The 18,317-nt window shown below is 53.9% G+C and overlaps 5 protein-coding genes across 5 annotated transcripts; 3 read left to right on the forward strand and 2 right to left on the reverse strand.

Annotated features, from left to right (window-relative positions):
* Positions 1-622: 622 nt before the first annotated feature.
* Positions 623-2,672, reverse strand: J4E92_009336 (uncharacterized protein; the record flags this gene model as incomplete). The annotated part of the gene is given in 2 exon segments (XM_051500684.1): positions 623-2,645; positions 2,665-2,672. 2 exon segments carry the CDS (start codon positions 2,670-2,672, stop codon positions 623-625), a joined length of 2,031 nt encoding a protein of 676 aa, XP_051349031.1.
* Positions 2,673-4,354: 1,682 nt separating this feature from the next.
* On the reverse strand, positions 4,355-6,154 carry J4E92_009337 (uncharacterized protein; the record flags this gene model as incomplete). Its single annotated transcript, XM_051500685.1, has 2 exons — positions 4,355-5,460; positions 5,512-6,154. 2 exons carry the CDS (start codon positions 6,152-6,154, stop codon positions 4,355-4,357), a joined length of 1,749 nt encoding a protein of 582 aa, XP_051349032.1.
* A 1,479-nt stretch (positions 6,155-7,633) lies between these two features.
* J4E92_009338 (uncharacterized protein) lies at positions 7,634-9,032 on the forward strand (the record flags this gene model as incomplete). The annotated part of the gene is made up of 2 exons (XM_051500686.1): positions 7,634-8,025; positions 8,072-9,032. The coding sequence occupies 2 exons, from the start codon at positions 7,634-7,636 to the stop codon at positions 9,030-9,032; spliced, it is 1,353 nt and encodes a 450-aa protein (XP_051349033.1).
* Positions 9,033-9,609: 577 nt separating this feature from the next.
* On the forward strand, positions 9,610-11,032 carry J4E92_009339 (uncharacterized protein; the record flags this gene model as incomplete). The annotated part of the gene is made up of 5 exons (XM_051500687.1): positions 9,610-9,735; positions 9,882-10,003; positions 10,088-10,096; positions 10,255-10,438; positions 10,550-11,032. 5 exons carry the CDS (start codon positions 9,610-9,612, stop codon positions 11,030-11,032), a joined length of 924 nt encoding a protein of 307 aa, XP_051349034.1.
* Positions 11,033-13,835: 2,803 nt separating this feature from the next.
* Positions 13,836-17,987, forward strand: J4E92_009340 (uncharacterized protein; the record flags this gene model as incomplete). Its single annotated transcript, XM_051500688.1, has 2 exons — positions 13,836-13,915; positions 13,967-17,987. The coding sequence occupies 2 exons, from the start codon at positions 13,836-13,838 to the stop codon at positions 17,985-17,987; spliced, it is 4,101 nt and encodes a 1,366-aa protein (XP_051349035.1).
* Positions 17,988-18,317: the final 330 nt, after the last annotated feature.

The raw sequence follows: 18,317 nt of genomic DNA on the forward strand, positions 1-18,317 counted from the left end.
TCGCGGTCCGTGTAGACGCAACCATGGCATCTGTTGCAACTGGAGTGAATGGTATGTAGGCGGAGGGTCGTGAGCTTTCCGGTGTAGTGGAGTCCGGGTAGGAATGACGCGCTGCTTTCTCGTGCTATATACGTATATCATGCGAAAAGATGAGGAAGGTAGGATTACCAAGATGGATTCGCACTGCTGTGGCGTTGTCGATATATAGAGCAGAGTATTGGTTCCGAGCTTCAGATAATCTTTATGGTGTACGGATTGAGCGGTACACCCCTCTGCTGGACGCGTAGACCTGCGTAGAGTCAAATGGTTTGCGATAGGGAAACTCGGGAGAAGCCATGTTTGTCTACCAGTGTTAGCAGTGTAGTGTTTGATGTAGCATGCTGAACACCATCTAGCAAGCGCTTGCAACGATGAACAAGCTGCTACTAACAAAGGCTCCTTCACGCGGGACGAGGCACATGTCGGCAGTCACGGCGCTAGGAGGCTGTGAGGAAGTGTGCATCGACGACGATAAAAAACCGTGGCATGAGTAAGAAAGCTACATCACATTATATACCCATGACTGCTTTTGCTTAGCGTTAGTGGCGCTGTAGATTAGTTCGAGATCAAGAAGATAATATCATCAAGCGTAGTGCGAGAGCTTCCTTCGCTTTCCTGCGACATGAGTTGCACTGCGCACACTTGACGCGTCATCATAAGCCCACATATCGTAGGTCGGTAGGTCATCATCTGAGGAAAGGGTATGCTGACGAAGGAATTCAGGCGGCGTCTCATATACGAGTATCGAATCATGTCCTTGATCCTCATTCCACTGTCGTTGATGATAGACGTCGATGGGCGTCTCGTTTACCAGAACGGAATCATGCTCTGGAGGCGGCGGCAGATATTCGAAATGTTCTTGCTGCGAGTAGTCGTCCGTAACACCGTTCAAGCTCGCTTCGGAGCCTTCGGAATCATCATCTGCATCTTCACGTGAATGATACATACCTGTTCCAGTCGCGCTTATAGCCGAGAGTGATTGACGCTGTCGGTATTGATCAAATGGATCACTGTTGTCGTATGACGGAGCCTGCAACTGACTAGCGAACTGGGCTGCTTCATGGTCTTGCATGATGGACGGCAACGGGGTATTTGCACGCCAGCGCTGGGACGAAGGCTTCCGGAGCGTGTTTGTAGGCTGACGAAGAGCGAAGTAGCGCAAAGTCGTCGCTGGAGCCTGACTTCCGCCGGTCATACCTGCAGCGGCGCTATTCGCCATAGACCTGGGAATCATCTCGACCAGATCGTGGCTTGTTTCGCGAGGTTCCCAGTCTGCAATGGAGTCCGCGTACATGTCCTCAAGATCTTCGGGGTAGGAGGAGAACCAATCATGCGCAAGAGCTTCCGACGCTGTCATTCGGTCCTCTTCCTTGAGTATGAGTAGATTCTTGACGAAGTCTTTCGGTCGGTCGCCGACACCGCCCCATGAAGGATGATGCGGGTCGTCCAGGTGACTTAGGTCACAGATTGCTGCAAGACCCATGATCACAGCTTGAGGATTCGTGTGGTACTCCGGGTGTCTGCGATCAGTGAACATCGTGTCTCCGGTAAGTAGTGTGGCTGCAATCGTGCCGATGGACCACATGTCGACAGATCTTGAGTAGCCGTGCTCGGCTGGAATGGCCCTATTGCGTTTGTGAATCTCAGGCGCCATGTACTCCAAGGTACCCACGAGCGAGAACATACGTTGGTACTTGTTGGCCTTTGCGGGATTTTGGCTGCTCTTCCCTGGGAGAAACCTAGCACTGCCAAAGTCGGTGATGACGACGCGAGCGCTGTCCTCGAGAGACGACATGAGTATGTTGTCTGGCTTTAGATCTCGGTGTACGATGTCTTGGTCGTGAAGGTATTTTATTCCGTTCAATATCTGGTAGATGATAGTGGCGGCCTGGAAACTGTCGATCTGACCCTCCTTGTACTCGATGAAGGAGAATAAGTCGCCGCCTGTGACGAGCTCTTCGAAGATGTAGATGGTATTGTTACTCCGAAAGACCTTTTCGATGGTGATGATGTTCGGATGGCTGAGGTCTTTGAGAATGTCAAACTCGCGGAAACAGTTGGTAACCCTGGTCGGCAGTTGTTGCTTTACCGACTTCTGATGCTTCGCTCGCTTTCCGGTGGGTGGGCGTAAGTTCGACAACGCCAAGGTGTCATACATGTTGTCTAGTCGAACGATCTTGCACGCAAGTTGTCGCTGTGTTTCCTGATTGATGCCTACGAGGACTTTGCCGTTACCACCTTCGCCGAGCAAGCGACCGGTGAGGAGGTAACGCGAAGCAAACGTCTGTCGCTCTCGCTCCTGGATGTCGGTCAACTTCACAAGCTCTACCGGCGTGTTCGAGCAGTAGATCAGGGTGACGGTTTCTGAAACGCGAAGCTCATCCCCATCCTCGAGGAGAAATGTACTCTTGGGACCCATCAGGATGCCCACGTCCTGGGACGCCGTGTACTCCGAATTGCTCTTCTTGAGGTGAGTGCCGTTTGTAGAGAGATCAGTTGCATAGACGAACGGTGCGATCTTGGCGATCGGGTTTTGTTCGTAGAGAATGCAATGGATGCGAAGATGCTTCCTTGAAATGGTAAGGTCATCGGCCCATGAGTAACGACTGTGGGAAGGGTTAGAACAAGCTCATATCACAGCGAGGAAGACAGTGCTCTGACCAGAGCTCTGGATCCCTCCCGAGATTGAACTGCTCATTCCCACACACTTCGATCCTGCCTCCGTGCGTTCCTGCATGCGTTAGTCTGTTGATCATGAATCGAAGGACATCGACTCACCGTAAGCACCGTCACCCGCGACTTTAATTTGCAGCCATGCCACTGCTTCACCTGCCATCGTACAACACTCCTCCGCCGTCGATAACACTGCCCTGGAATGATTTTGGTGATGACGCGACTGAGGTTTGACGTAAGGCAGGTGACGCGGCGCGCGTGAACGCTTGGCGCCTGCCTCAGGGCTGGGCGCTAAGCCGTTCTAGCTAAGCGAGCCCCGCACCCACCTAGGTATTTCGACTCGCTGAGCTCCTACCTTTGTTCTACACTCACGACACTCATCTCGACAGCAATGTAAGTTCTATATTCCAGGCCATGGCGGCGCTCGCGACACTCAATTGAGTGCAATGGTTGCTCTTCGAGTGTCCTTGCACCCGCCGGCGCCTCTACACTCTCAAGTGCAGCCGCTGACCTCATACCACAGCCCGCCGACAAGATGAGAGCCAAATGGAGGAAGAAGCGCGTTCGCCGTCTCAAGCGCAAGAGAAGAAAGACTAGGGCTCGTTCGTAAGTTCTACCACATTACCACCGCCTGCTCCCTCGCGTCTAACAAACCCCCAGCAAATAAACGTCTCGCCCCTCAATCTCAGCATCACCCACCTCAGTTCTGAACGAAAATGATCACTGAACGACACGTTTTCTACGCACAACCTTCCGACCGGTTCGCAACTCACTCTACTCCACCGCGCGATTCGGCCCTCAAGCTACGTCACACGGCGGACTGCGGCACGCGAGCTTTCAACTACTACTTCGGGAGGTGACGACTGTGCTGGACTGAGGAATGTCATGGAATGCTGGTCAATCGCCTGAATGGCACATTGGGGTTCTCTGGGAGTTTACTTGAACACGATTACGACGGTCACTCTAACACCGGCTCGCTACCTCTTGTGGAGGCTTGCCTTTGACTGATACGTCGCCATGTGGACATGCGATAACGGAATCAAAAATGCTTCACGACAATATTGCTTTCTTTGTGCGTGATCAAACTGATATGACGTGATGTTCCCCAACGCGACAGCCCTTCCCAGGTTGACATGATGCAATGTGCGCGACCAAAGTTTTAGCCGACAGCTGTGTGAATAGGCCCCGCCGGCGATGTTGATACGCACTCCACACGCGTGAGGTTCTAGACTTCGCATTCAAACCCGATGGGCCTTCTGGTGATTAAGTTAGATCGCGTAGCTTAACTGCGGGCCAACATCGCATCGTGTTTACACTCATTGCTGTATGACCTCACGCACTATGTTCCATCGTCACGCTTTCAGAAGACTACCATCAGACAACAATCACCAAGTCCATACGTATACTCAAGATACCAATATATTCATTCGAGTCCACGGATTTACCAACCCATGCGATCTCATCACTCCCACATCCTCCACCACACTCCCTCACCAAGCCTAAAAATCGAAAGTAGAAATAACAAAGTCCAGCTAAGATATCATAAACCCCATGCTCATTACCCCCCTCCAACCTCCCATACCTCCCTCGTCCTCCCATCCTCCCACCCCACCCATCCACTCCTCCATCCTCCTTCCCACCCTCAAGCCCACTCCCTCATCTCCCTCCCCACCCTCTCAAACTCACCTCCCCGCTTCTTATCCCGCTGCTGATGCACCTCCCGCACGACATGCACACCCCTTCCGTTTCCATATCCGTGTGCCTCATTGTTCATGCCAGCGGAGGGAGGAGAGGAGGAGATGTCTTCGGCCCAGGCGCGGGTGTGGACGCCGGGGGGCAGGGTTGGGGTCGGGGGTTTGGGGGGGTTTGTGTTTGTGTTTGTGGATGCGGTGGGGGTGGTGGAAGAGTTGGATGGTTTGGTGGTTGGGTGGGTGGAAGGACTGGTGGATTTGGAAGCGATCTCGGTGATGTTGCGGTAGGAGAATAAGGGGAGGAGAGGCCCGTTTAGAGAGGGGCGGGTGAAGTAGCGGGAGAAGAATGGGGGGCGGGGAGTTGTTGGGGATGATGATGGAGAAGGGGAGTGATCGTGCTTCTGCGAAGGCAAGTCTCCGTCGTTCTTCTGTGAGATCAAGGTATCTTGCGTTGTGACGCTGTGTAAGCGGGGGATCGAATCGAGAGCCACGGGGTTATTATATGTAGACGCGGTCCAAGTATCGTTCTTGAAATCCGCGCTCGTTGATGTCGACTGTGTAGAGTCAGAAGCACCGAACCACGACATCTTCTTTGCTTTGCTGGAAAAGTATGTAGTCCAACCACGAGGAGCGGTGAAACTAGTCGGTCTCCTCCTGTTGGCCGATCCGGGTAGTAGGCTGGGCCATATCTTGCCAGCTCCCATAAAGACCAATAAACCTCTGTAATGAGCATTTGCATCGACTCCCGTGCCGAGGAAGCCGAAGATGATGAATCCCGTGGCGATCTGGACCCACTTCTCAATACTGATCTTACCCAGCCCGGGCTCTCTTGTGATTCTGTTCCATCTCTCGGGATCATGGACTCTGTCCCAGGAGTAATGGTCGTGGAGTCTTCCGGCCATCTGGATGAGCAGTACGATGGTGTAGATCAGATAGAAGGAGATGACGATCAGGCTGACTAGGAAGAGGCGGATGAAGCGTGAGGACGTGGTGTTTCGCGCTGCAACAAGGCGGTGGAATTCGCGTCGGTATCGGTAAAGACGCCAGATAAGTAGGGCTATTGAATGATTAGTAGGGTGATATGATGGAGGAAGCAGATGAGACTTACCTGCCCAGTACGAATCAATCACAATGCCAACGGCTGACCACATGAAACTAATGACCATGCTAGGCCATGAAGCATCGTGGACAGACCAACACCCAGCAATACCGACGATTGCATAGCGATTGTACTGGGTGACATAGTAAATGCCCATCAGTAACAACGGCACGCCCCAACACCAAAAGACTTCCCAGATCTTCGCTTTGACTTTGCTCTTATGGCTGGTCGAAACAGTGATATTGCGTGTATCCATAACGTTGGCGAGCTTGCGTAATACCAGGGCCAACGAGGCGGTCAATCCCACGTAGCTGCCGACCTGGAGCCGGATCTGAATGTCGCACAGGACCGCACCGTCCCACCATTCAGTCAGGTTGTCGCGGGGCCAGAGGAGCGGGTTGATGCAGTTGAAGAGGTTGTGGAGGACAATCCATAAGATGAGTGACCCGGCTGCGACGTTGGCTTGACGGAAATGCCAGATCATTGGTGCAACGCAGAGGAGGAAGGCTGGAAAGGAGAGGGTGATGAAGAGGATGGCCTGAGTGGAGACGGGTGCGTTCATCTCCTCCATGGTGATGTTGGTGCTGTATTCATACGTCCCCGCCGCATCTCCAGTCCAGTAAGCTTCGTAGGAGTGTGTGTTGGTTGCCATAGAAGTAGATGTCAAAGACATAGCAGTAGATGTCAAAGACATAGCAGTAGATGTCATTGCCATAGCAGCAGATGTCATTGACATGGTAGCGGATGTCAAGAGGAGGGAGCAACCAACGAAGATGGGCAGTTATCTTCGATGCTGCAAAGCGGCAGGTCTGAATCCAGTCCAGGAATGTAGCCGTTGATAAAGTGGAATTCGAGCTGTCGATTGTGCTATCTCCAGGATAGTGTCAGGTAGTGTTGATGGGTTTAGATATGGAAAAGATTAAGATTAGAACGAAAAGCAACGGAAGAGATAGACAGGCGGCAAGCAGCCTCGAAAGCCCCATCACTCCCGTCGATACCGAGTATATGGAAATCCTCAATAGAGCAAATGCGTGTCTCAAGCTTCAATAAGGCTCAATAGGACTTACGTTCACTTGAGTGGTGAAAACGAGTATGCCGCTAGAACAGCATATCGGCAGACGCTCTCGCCCACGTCAATCACAGTCTGTTTGAAACGGGCTGACCCGTCGCATGGACAGGGCGCTGCCTGGTACCCGTGATATTCGGTTGCGGCGGTATGGTTGTGGTAGTGGAAGTGAGACTTTTGCCTGTCCGCATTTGGGTCTGAATAGAAAAAGAGGACTTCTGAATAGAAAACCAACGAGAAAGAGACGAGACATGTCTGTGATAAGTAGCAGCGCAATCAGAGAGGGAATCATGGGGAGACGAGGTGCTAAGTCCCCGCTGCTGCGGCATGGTTGCAGGTCGGGTTGTACGTGGCGGGTTTAGCCAGATTATCCTACTCACCCGCTTCGAGCATCCAGGAACCGGTATTTACCTGCCCGGTTTGGTGGGCATCTGTTACATTGTCGGAGTCCGAACGAGTGCGTTGGGACGATGGGGTACTCTACGGCAGATGGCTGCGTCCCAGTGTGAAGCATCGGGGAACAACAAGTGGCGAGATTGTGTATTGATCGAATGGAAGATAGTCCATGAGGCTGTGCGAGCCTTTGCAGCGCTTGGTCGTTTCCTCGGTCATGGTGTAGGCTTGGTTGCACAGCAGGAGGGCCTGCACACGTGTGGCATGGTCGTCACGCTCTGAATGGCCGTGAATGCGGGATGCGCACAGGATACCTGTTGGTGTCGAGATGGTGTTCGCAGTGAATCGCTTGCAAACCATGGGAAGCTAGGCCATAGCGCATGTGTGAAGAAGCTCGGTGAGGGTCCCAGCTCTACAATTGACCGCATCGAGACATGACGTAAGACGAACGACTCGCCGAGGCGTCTTCCACTACGGCACACGACGGTCGCGTTAGTACGTGTGAGCGTCACCAGAGCCTCAGCGATGCTTCCGCGGCGCCTGCACCCATCGCGATCAGGTGACTCGCATCTCTACCACATCGCGCCTTCTTGAAGCGGCGTCTAGGCATCCATTGGCAGCGACGTCGTCCACGTTGCTTCTTCCATCCCGACGTCTCAACCGGTACTCGCCATGGACGGTGCGCCGGTCGACAGTCCCAGCATCCACCCTCAACTGCGCCAGAGGATGCTGAACCGCGCCGCCACCTTTGCTGAGGGTGCGCGTCCTTCTACTCCTCCTACAGCCGCCCCTCGACGCCGCAGCTCCCTCGTCTCCGACCTCTCCGACTCGCGCTATTCCCTGCGCTCCTCCAGCGACAATCTTCTTAGAGCGGGCGGGAAGAATGACATGGGCCGACATGCATCCCCAGACGAGCCGTCACGATGGATTGCGCTGCCTGTAGTGGCCGCCGTGGTCCCTGCCATCATTGGATTGACGGTAGAGAACGGCGCAGATGTCGCGACAGACGTGTTGATATTGGTACTGGCGGGATGGTTCCTTCATTGGAGCGTCAAGGTGCCATGGTGAGTGCAGCAAGCATAGGTGAGATTCATAGCTGACGCGACGCAGGGACTGGTACCACGAGGCACAACAACGACGATACTTGAACGACGACACGGATGACGCGACATATGACGACACGATACACGAGGAGGAGGAGGATGCGCCAGAGGCTGTAGAAGAGCAAGCAGGCGAGACGCAAGACTCAAAGGTCAACACCACCACTACCGATGCGCCTGTCTCGCGAGCGCAGAAGGAGGCTCGTGAAGCCCTAAAGCGGTCAGAGATGCTGGCATTCGTCGGCTGCTTCCTAGGTCCCCTCCTCGGCGCCCTTCTTATGCACACCATCCGCGGCCAGCTCATGCGCGCCGAAGGCATAGTATCCGACGCGAACCTCAGCATCTTCCTCCTCATCGCCGAGATACCCCCCGTAAACCGCCTCATCAAGATGCGAACAGAGCGAATCCTCCACCTGCAGCGCATCGTCCGAGAAGCCCCAAGAGAGCCCGTCCGCTCAGCCGACACCCAGCAACTCTCACAGCGAATCTCGGAACTAGAAGGACGGCTCGATAGCCCCCCATCCGCCAACAACAACGAGGTAGACGTAGAGAAACTCAGCGCCGAAGTCCGCCAAACAACACAACTCCAACTCGACGCCCTGAACCGCGCAGTTAGGCGCTACGAAAAACGTCACATGGCGCAATCCCTACAAATCGAAGCCCGCTTCCAAGACCTAGAGGCTAGATTGGGTGACACACTCGCCTTAGCTGCTGCGGCTGCTAGAACCGGTCAGCGGCCGGGCGTGATTGCTATGACGCTGAGCTGGATAGCCGGTACTATCAGCTACATGCTGCAGATGACTTGGGACATCGCCATGTATCCCTTTCGCACAGCAGCGGTGGCAGTCTCGGTAGCTAAATCGCTGTTTGTCCGGGATGAGCGGCAGGCGAAACGGAGGGCGAAGGGAGGGCAGAGTAATGGGCATACGGGTATGTCGACGAGTCGGATGCAATCGAAACCTGTGCGGTAGTCTATATCGTCCTATTAATACTTTAATAACACCTTCTCCACCTCCCCAGCTCTGCCCTATCTGCGCGTAAACTGGGTTGTATGTTATCGCATGATGTCCAAGATGGTAGTGAGTCCAGCGCGCCGATACCGGCCACAACACCTGTATTATCTTACCCCAACCGCAAAACATCCGGAGTCTTCCGAAACAGTAACCCGAAAATGCAGGTACACACCTCTCTTCGGAGATAATAACAGCGTGTAGGCCAACCATATCAAAGACACTAGTGACGTTCTGGGCGTTGGCATGGGTGTTGTGGACGTGGTAGGTGTACCCCGCCCCCACTTTGATACGTGCGAAAGGGAGGAACACGAGGGAGTACGGCCGATGGGTGATGTAACGTGGTAATCGCATGGTTACCACTCCTACTACTACTACTTCTATACGTCTCGTTCTGTTTGACTCATCTTCGATTTTCACCTCCTGATTCTACATTTTTTAGACGTTGGTTGTGAAGGCGCCGTTTCGCAACGTTCAAGTAACCTGCCGGCAAAGAAGAAAGAGCAAGGACACAAAGAAACCGTGACAAGTCACAACCATGTATCCAAAATCAGACGTCACAGTCGACGCCTCGAAGTTCGATCGCGATGGCATCGACAAACAGACCCTGGAGTTCAACGAGAAGTTGATTAAGATCTGGGCGGATGGACCGCGGTGGTATGAGGTATGCCCATTCCCTCCCATCCACCCATTATCCCCCCTCCTTCCCCATCCCATCCCATCTCCATCCCCCCCTTCATATCTACACCATTCTACCCGCACCACCCAATCTTACATCCTCCACCCCCATGCTAACGTAAGAATCCACAGGTCGGCGCAGCAGCCTACCGCCAAATGCGCTGGGAAGGCAAAACCCCCTTACCCAAACCCGTCGTCCTCCCCGAAGGCTACAACGCCTCGCTCCCTTCTCGAGACGCTGGAAGGGAGATACCGTATAGGGTGTTTAAGCCGAGTGGAGGGGTGGTGAGTAGGGGGATTCATATGCATATTCATGGTGGGGGGTGGGTGTTGATGAGTGAGGCTTAGTAAGTTGGTTTCATTTCTTTCCTTGTTGTGATGTTGTGAGTGGGTGGAGGGGGGTGGAGGAGTACATGGGTGGATGGAGATGGGAAGGGGGAATGGGATGGGAAGGAAAGGGGAGTATGGGGATGTGATTTGAGGCTAAAGCTAACGAGGAGAATAGTCAAGACCCCTACCTAAAATACATGGCCGACCACTTCGAAGTAACAGTCGTATCAATCGGATACCGGCTCGCGCCCGAAGACCCCTGGCCCGCCGGCGCAGAAGACTGCTACGACGCTGCGGAATGGCTGGTGAAGAATGGTCCGGAGGTTTTTGGTGGGGAGTTGATGTTTACGGGTGGTGAGGTATGTGTCTTTCCCTCCCTCTCCTTCCTCTCTCCATTACCTCCCTGCACTACTCCCTCCTTCTTTTTTTGCGAACCCACCCAACCCACCACCCATACTAACACCCCCCAGTCCGCAGGCGGCCACCTCGCCTGCCTCGTCGCCTTCCACCTCCTAAAAACGCTCCCCACATTCTCCTTCCGCGGCCTCCTCCTCCACTTCGGCTGCTACGACATGTCCTCCTTCCTCCCCCACGTGCTGCACCACGAATCATCCCTCGTAATCGACTACGACGTGATGAAATCCTACATCGACGCCCTCTTACCCAACACCACCGAAGCCGAGCGCCGCGATCCTTCCATCAGTCCGTTTTGGCAAGACTTGAGAGGAATGAACTTGCCGCCGGCGCTGTTTACGTGTGGGAGTGAGGATCCGTTGTTGGATGATAGTGTGTTGATGGGGGCGAAGTGGGGGATGTGGGGGGCGGAGAGTGTGGTGAAGATTTATAGGGGGGCGCCGCATGGGTTTATTGGGTTTCCGCCGGGGACTATTAGGGCGGTGCAGGAGGTTTTGGATGATACTGAGGCGTTTGTTAGGGCGAAGATGGGGGTTTGAGGGGGGAGTTTGGTGGGGTGGGGTGTGTAGAGTGGACGTACCTGATGGCACTCTCTAGAGAGGTTCTACACTATATTGAACTTTTGACTGACATATGTGCGGTTTACCGGATAAAAAAGCTTTTCTCCTAACGCCCAGAGCATTATAGTCGGGTCAAATATGCAGCCGCTGCCGATGAAACGATAGGTCGGGGTATTGGTGGTAGATATCTCCATCAGATCGATACGGCGGAGTATTATCACCGTTATTGTTCCATCCACAAGAACGCCATTGTCGAAAACTCCCATAGGCACAATGGTATCACCAACCTCAGTTGCTACATTCCCATAGCCTATGGAGTTTACCTGAGTACGTGGGTCGTGAAACACGAAAAGATTTGAAATATCTTCGGAAGCTCGATCTAAGTGATGGCTATGGTTTTGACGTCTGAATGTTGTCGACGTGGGGCTGTATCGCGGATCCCATTCTCTGGTCCCCCTCGTTACTGACGAAAGGTGCTCAATGAGTCTCTGCAAGAGATCCCCCTGTGGTTCATCTTGGGGAAGTTCGGAGTCAACATCTAAATCTAAATGAAGTACGCCTTCACTGACTCTTCTGTACAGTAGGTTGGGAAATCGCGTAGCATACGACATCCAGGATGGGCGCTGTCTTTCATCGGTGGGAGGCTCGGGATTTCGCGCGGTTTCCGGTCCATTGGCCATTGAACACAGCTGAAAGAGCTGTGTCTCAATGGAGTGTTCAGAACCGACCGATTGCCTTGAGATCTTTGATCTGACAGTATAAGGTTGCGCATTATCCTTGTCCAGCCGAGGTCTGTACCTGCCAGCCTCTAAACAAATTTCGGTTCTCGTGGCACTGATTACTCGGAAGCCATAGGGAAAAATTCTGTCATCGATGGGAAGGATTTTCTTTGGTAGAACCCGCCAGTCTGGCACCCAAGAAGGCCAATCGTCCGGTCGAGAGGAGTGCTGACGCATGAACAAAGCTGTCCACATGTCTCTATGCATTCTTCTTTTTTTCCAGCAACTGACCGCGAATGCCTTGTATGTTTCACGTACGTCGAGCGAGTAATCTATGTTCATGGAAACAACACACTCTTTTTGCGACGTTGAAGGGCTGTCGGAGTCGGAGGAGCTGTCTGAAGAGCTGTCCGAAGAGCTTTCCGAAGAGCTGTCGGAGGAGCTAGAATCGCTTAAGGACGAGCGTGTGGCAGCCTTCTTTCCGCTCTTCTTGGCCTTCTTCGTCTTGGCTAGCTCTTCGTCAGAGTCGCTGTCGGAGTCGCTAGAGCCGACATTATTGGAGATATATCCAGCTGGTTGAACGTTGGCTGCCATACTAAAGAGTGCGTATATTCGATCTCGTGGATCTGTGCATGCATAAGACGCAAAATCCTCTACCAGGCTTGTGATGTCCTTACTGTCACTCCCAAAGTGACGCGGGACTCTGGTACCGAAGAGCGAATGGTGGGTCCAGAGACTCCCGATAGTGGCCATGGCATCCAGTCTCACCCTGTCGTCAGTACCCAGAAGAGAAACCCCGTTCTGTATGACGGGTAGCGCAGAAACCAGGCGAAGAAGATTAATCTCTGTGTCGCCACAGATTAAGTTGACTTCCAAATTGAAGACGATCTCTTGCACTACCCAGAGTCTGTTGAACCACGGAAGATGCAAGAATCGCATGACTGCACCGAAGTCTGCGTTTGACTCTGTTTCTTTATGCTTGCTTATCCGAGATAGGTGATCAATTGTCCGCATACCGTGCTGTTCGATAGAAGTATCACCGCCTGGATCGAGCCAGGCCAAAACTCTGTGGGCACCGCGGAAAATCTGGACCATCAATGGAATTTGTACGGCCTTTTCTGCGTTATCGGCCTGATTAATGCTCGCAGCGTCGGCCCAGAGGAGTCGGTCTCGATCGGACCGGCGCAGGTATCGCAAAGCTCGGTCAAGATTCTGCGTAACGCAGATCTGAGTGCCGTCGTCGACATACAATGGAAACTCGAGAATTGGTTCTCCCCAGGTATAAGATATGGCGTCATAGCGACCCTCAAGATCCCCCAGTGTCGAGGAAAAAAACGCAACTTTTAGAGGTTCTTCTTTGGAGGAGGCCGGGTGCAGTGCGATCAGCCTGATGTGTTTTGGACCTTCCAGTGCTTGGTACACGTGTGTACTCATGCTGCGCGGGTCGGATCAAGACAGGAGATGAGGAAAGAATGAGTGAAAGACGTGTGATGTACAGGAAGAGCGGCGTGGTGACTGAAATAGCGAATAGGCTGGCGACCGGCATATGACAAGGCCTGCATCCTGCATCCTGCGAGGCTGTGAGGGGAATGGTTGATCCAATCATGGACGCGATAGGCAAGGTCAACCCGCATCATCTGACGAAGACAATTCATCCTTGATAGTGGACATTGAGACCATATGCGCGATTCGCAGTGCATATATATGCGGTGTTTGAACGAGCCAGAAGTCCGGGGATACTGATTTTGGTGTTGGCTGACCGGAGAGATCACGAGCTTCTTCCCAGTAGAGTTAGCGACATTTTTGTTATCCGCTGACATGAGATCCAGCGCCCGCCGATGTGATGCAGCCTTCACATACTGTGTGTTCGATCTTATGGCTTCTGGTGTTGGGTGTTGAGTCGGGATGAGAGCACCAGGAACGGAGGTTGATCCCTGACTAGCTCAAACGTCATACACCGCACGGCCTATCTCGCAAGCCCAAGGCGACGCGACAAGAAAACTTGGTGTCGCACAAGCTCACCATGGCCCAATAGCCCACCACTCGCAACACCAAAAGTCGCCATGGCCGACAACGAGAGCCCCGAGAGGCGGCGGCCGCGCCGGATGAGCGCCATGTACCGCCGTGGCTCCCACTTGAGCGAGTACGTGTGACGGCCAGCTCAGCGTCGGGCGCGACTGATTGACTTTCTCAGGGCAAGCTTCATGGAAGATGTCGAGATGGCGCAAGATGAGGTATTCGAACTCGGCCCCATGCCTCCTTCCCGTCCTGCCTACAACCCCCGTGGAAGGAAGCCTGGCCAGCAGCTGACGCCCACAATCCAGGTCTTCTCCGGCCCCATGAGCGAGAGCGTCCCCACGAGCGTCTCCGGATTCCGCCACCGCCGGTCGCGCGCCGATTCGAGCGCGAGTTTGACGAGTTTCGCATTCTACGATGAAGAGCAGGATTCACAGGGTGAGGATGAGGATAGCGCGATTTTGGAGGACGGCGAGAGCACGTACAACAATGGCTATACCGTATCGGAGCTGGAGGACCTCGAGGCGGGCATATCGTCGGAAACATCGCATTCACCGTCACCATCGCGGCGGAAGTCGAGTGGCAGCAGGAAGTCATCCGAGCGGCCGTTGTTGCGCAGGCACTCCTCCACAGGCAGCGCAGGCTCAGGCATCGACTGGAGAGGGCGCAGGTCCAACCAGAAGATCTACATCATGACCGAGGACCTCACCATTGTCATCGCCGGCTTCAGAACATCGCCCATTGGCTATGCGCTGTATGCGCTGCTCTGCTTCGTGACGCTGGGTCTCGGCTGGCTGCTGTTCAGATGGTTACCACGATGGAGAGTCGCGATAACAGGAAAGAGCTCACCGCTGAAGGAGTGCGACTGGATAGTCACGGAAAACCAATGGGGCGAGTTTGCTGTGCAGCATGTCAGCAAGCAAACCTACGGCCGGTCGCTTTCGACTGTGTTCGGCGACCCTGAAAAGGGACGGCCACGAGAATGGGACGAAGAAGACGACCCGCTCATCGGCGAGCTTAGGTGCCTGGACTACCGCTACATCCGCTTCGTATACCACCCCATCAAGGACAAGTTCGTCCTCGCAAACACCTGGACAGATCCCACCTGGACCGAAGTCTCTGCCCTCCGCGAGGGTCTCGACAACGACGAGCGCGACTACCGCGAGCTTGTATTCGGAAAGAACGTCATCGACATCGCCGAGAAGACTATCGGTCAGCTCCTGGTTGATGAGGTCTTCCATCCTTTCTACGTCTTCCAGATCGCCAGTCTGATTCTCTGGTCCATGGACGAGTACTACTACTATGCCTGCGCCATCTTCATCATCTCGGCCGTCAGTATTGTCACCACACTTATCGAGACAAAGGCATCCATGAAAAGACTGCGTGAGGTGTCAAAGTTCGAATGCGAAGTTCGTGTACTACGCAGCGGCTTCTGGACCCACATCGACTCTGCAGAGCTTGTACCTGGAGATGTCTACGAAGTCACCGATCCCTCCCTTGCTCTGTTCCCCTGCGACAGTCTGCTACTCTCTGGAGACTGCATTGTCAACGAGAGTATGCTGACTGGCGAGTCGATCCCTGTTTCCAAGGTCCCCATGTCGAACCACGCTCTAGACCTCCTAGACCTCAGCGCTTCGGCTGTCCATCCTGAAGTTGCACGACACATGCTGTTCAGCGGAACCAAGATCATCCGCGCTCGCAGACCACACGAAGATCACGTTGATGACGAAGCCGCTGCATTGGCTATGGTTGTGCGCACTGGTTTTAACACCACCAAGGGCGCACTGGTCCGCTCGATGCTGTTCCCCAAGCCATCTGGGTTCAAGTTCTACCGCGACTCCTTCCGGTACATCTCCGTCATGGCATTCATTGCTATGATTGGCTTCGTCGCGTCTTTCATCAACTTTGTGCACCTAGGCCTCGCATGGCATCTGATCGTTGTACGAGCCCTCGATCTGATCACCATTGTCGTTCCTCCTGCTCTCCCAGCCACACTCACCATCGGTACCAGCTTTGCCCTCTCGCGCTTAAAGCAGAAGCAGATCTTCTGTATCAGTCCACAGCGAGTCAACGTTGGTGGCAAGCTGGATGTCGTCTGCTTTGACAAGACTGGAACCCTTACCGAGGAAGGTCTTGATGTTCTGGGAGTCCGCGTAGTCGAGCGACCAAGGAACAGGTTCAGTGAGCTGCTTCCAGATGCCTACGACATTCTCCCTGCGTCGCAGCACGACCGCGACCCCACTGTCGAATACCTCGCACACAAGACGATTCTGTACACCATGGCCACCTGTCATTCACTCCGTAAGATCGATGATGAGCTAGTAGGCGACCCACTCGATGTCAAGATGTTCGACTTTACCGGCTGGAGTTACGAAGAAGGAGAACAGAAAGCCGGCAACGCTGGTGACGACGACCCTGAGCAGAAGCTTTCGCCATCTGTTGCTCGACCTCCACCAGGCCGTGAATATGACGTCGACGATGTTGAAGATGAAGCAAACAGAAAGCAAGTCGAGCTTGGCGTACTCAAGGCTTTCGAGTTCGTCTCACAGCTACGAAGGGCTAGTGTCATCGTCCGCCAGTTCGGCTCTAAGAGCGGACAAGTATACGTCAAGGGTGCACCTGAAGTCATGAAAGAGATCTGCCGACCTGACAGCTTTCCTACCGATTACGAGGAACTTCTCGCCTTCTACACTCATCGTGGATTCCGTGTCATCGCTTGCGCTACGAAGTCAATCCCCAAGCTCAACTGGCTCAAGACTCAGAAAATGAAGCGTGAGGAAGCAGAGAGCGACCTGGATTTTGTCGGTTTCATCATCTTCGAGAACAAGCTCAAGGACAGCACGGCCCCTGTCATCGAAGAGCTTGAACGCGCCAACATCCGCAAGGTCATGTGCACTGGTGACAACATCCTCACTGCTATCAGTGTAGCTCGGGAGTGTGGCCTCATCAACAAGACTGCTCACTGCTTCGTGCCTCACTTCGAAGAGGGTGACTCTCGGACGGCATTGTCGAAGCTCAGCTGGGAAAGTGTGGATGACCCGGTCTTCAAGCTCGACGATAACACCCTCAAGCCCCTGCCGCCGCCACCCGAAGCCGACGTATCCCTCCCCTACGACATATCCAACCTCCGCAACTACAGCCTAGCAGTCAGCGGTGACGTCTTCCGCTGGATCGTCGACTTCGCCTCCGAATCCGTCCTCCGCGAGATGCTCGTCTGCGGCCAAGTCTTCGCCCGCATGTCCCCCGACGAAAAGCACGAACTCGTCGAAAAGCTTCAATCCATCGACTACTGCGTCGGCTTCTGCGGCGACGGCGCCAACGACTGCGGTGCCCTTAAAGCAGCCGACGTGGGTATCTCCCTCTCTGAAGCTGAGGCCTCGGTCGCCGCACCGTTCACATCCCGCCAATTCGACATCTCCTGCGTCCCGCAGGTCATCAAAGAAGGTCGCGCCGCCCTCGTCACAAGCTTCAGCTGTTTCAAGTACATGTCGCTCTACAGCGCCATCCAATTCTGCTCCGTCTCCTTCCTGTACGCCAGCGCGAGCAACCTCGGCGACTTCCAATTCCTCTTCATCGACCTCTTGCTCATCCTGCCCATCGCCATCTTCATGGGCTGGTCCGGCGCCTACCCGATCCTCAGCCGCAAACGGCCCACCGCCAATCTCGTATCACGAAAGGTACTTACGCCGCTACTGGGCCAAATGGTTCTCTGCATCCTCGTCCAATTCATAGCTTTCCACTACGTCCAGAAACAGGAATGGTATCAACCCCCCGTCCTCGACCCCAACCACAGCAACAGCTTGAACAGCCAAAACACAGCCTTGTTCCTTACATCGTGTTTCCAATACATCTTCTCCGCCGTCGTCCTCAGCGTCGGGAAACCGTATCGCGAACCCATGGGCCGCAATTTGCCGTTCATCACGACTATCTTCGTTACCCTCGCCATTACGCTGTATATGCTGTTCGACCCCGCCGCGTGGGTTATGCAAGCGATGGAACTCACGTTTCTAGATACGCAGTTCAAGGTGTTTATTCTGGTGCTGGGGTTGGGTAATTTTGCGGCCGCGTATGTGGGGGAGAATATGCTTTTTCCGGGGCTGAGCAAGTGGATTGGGGTTGCGAAGGTTAGGTTTGGCGGGGAAGGGATGCAGAAGAAGAGGAAGGAGTATAAGGTTATTGCTGAGGGGATGAGGATGTGAGGGGGTTTGGGTTTTGTGGGGGTGGGGGTGGAGATGAGGTGGATTGGTGCGGGGGGAGGGGTGTGTGTGTATATATTGGGACTGGGGTTTGGATAGATAAGAAGAATATTATGAGATTTTGACGACGGCTGTTTTTGACTTGACTGGAATGTAGATATTCTCGTCCCTCGTGCATCGTGCTCTTTTTGCGCCGGTGCTTCGCTGCTGGATTTCACGGTGAAGGCGCGCTTGTTTGTTGATGGTCCGTATCACAGCGCAACGCAGCACGGTATCTCACTCTCACTTTTCCTCGTCACCTCTGGTTGCCTAGTGGCTTGTCTCAATACTGCT

This window comes from Alternaria infectoria (assembly GCF_024043175.1).
Source record: "Alternaria infectoria strain BMP 0036 chromosome Unknown scaffold_23, whole genome shotgun sequence".
NCBI lineage: Eukaryota > Fungi > Ascomycota > Dothideomycetes > Pleosporales > Pleosporaceae > Alternaria > Alternaria infectoria.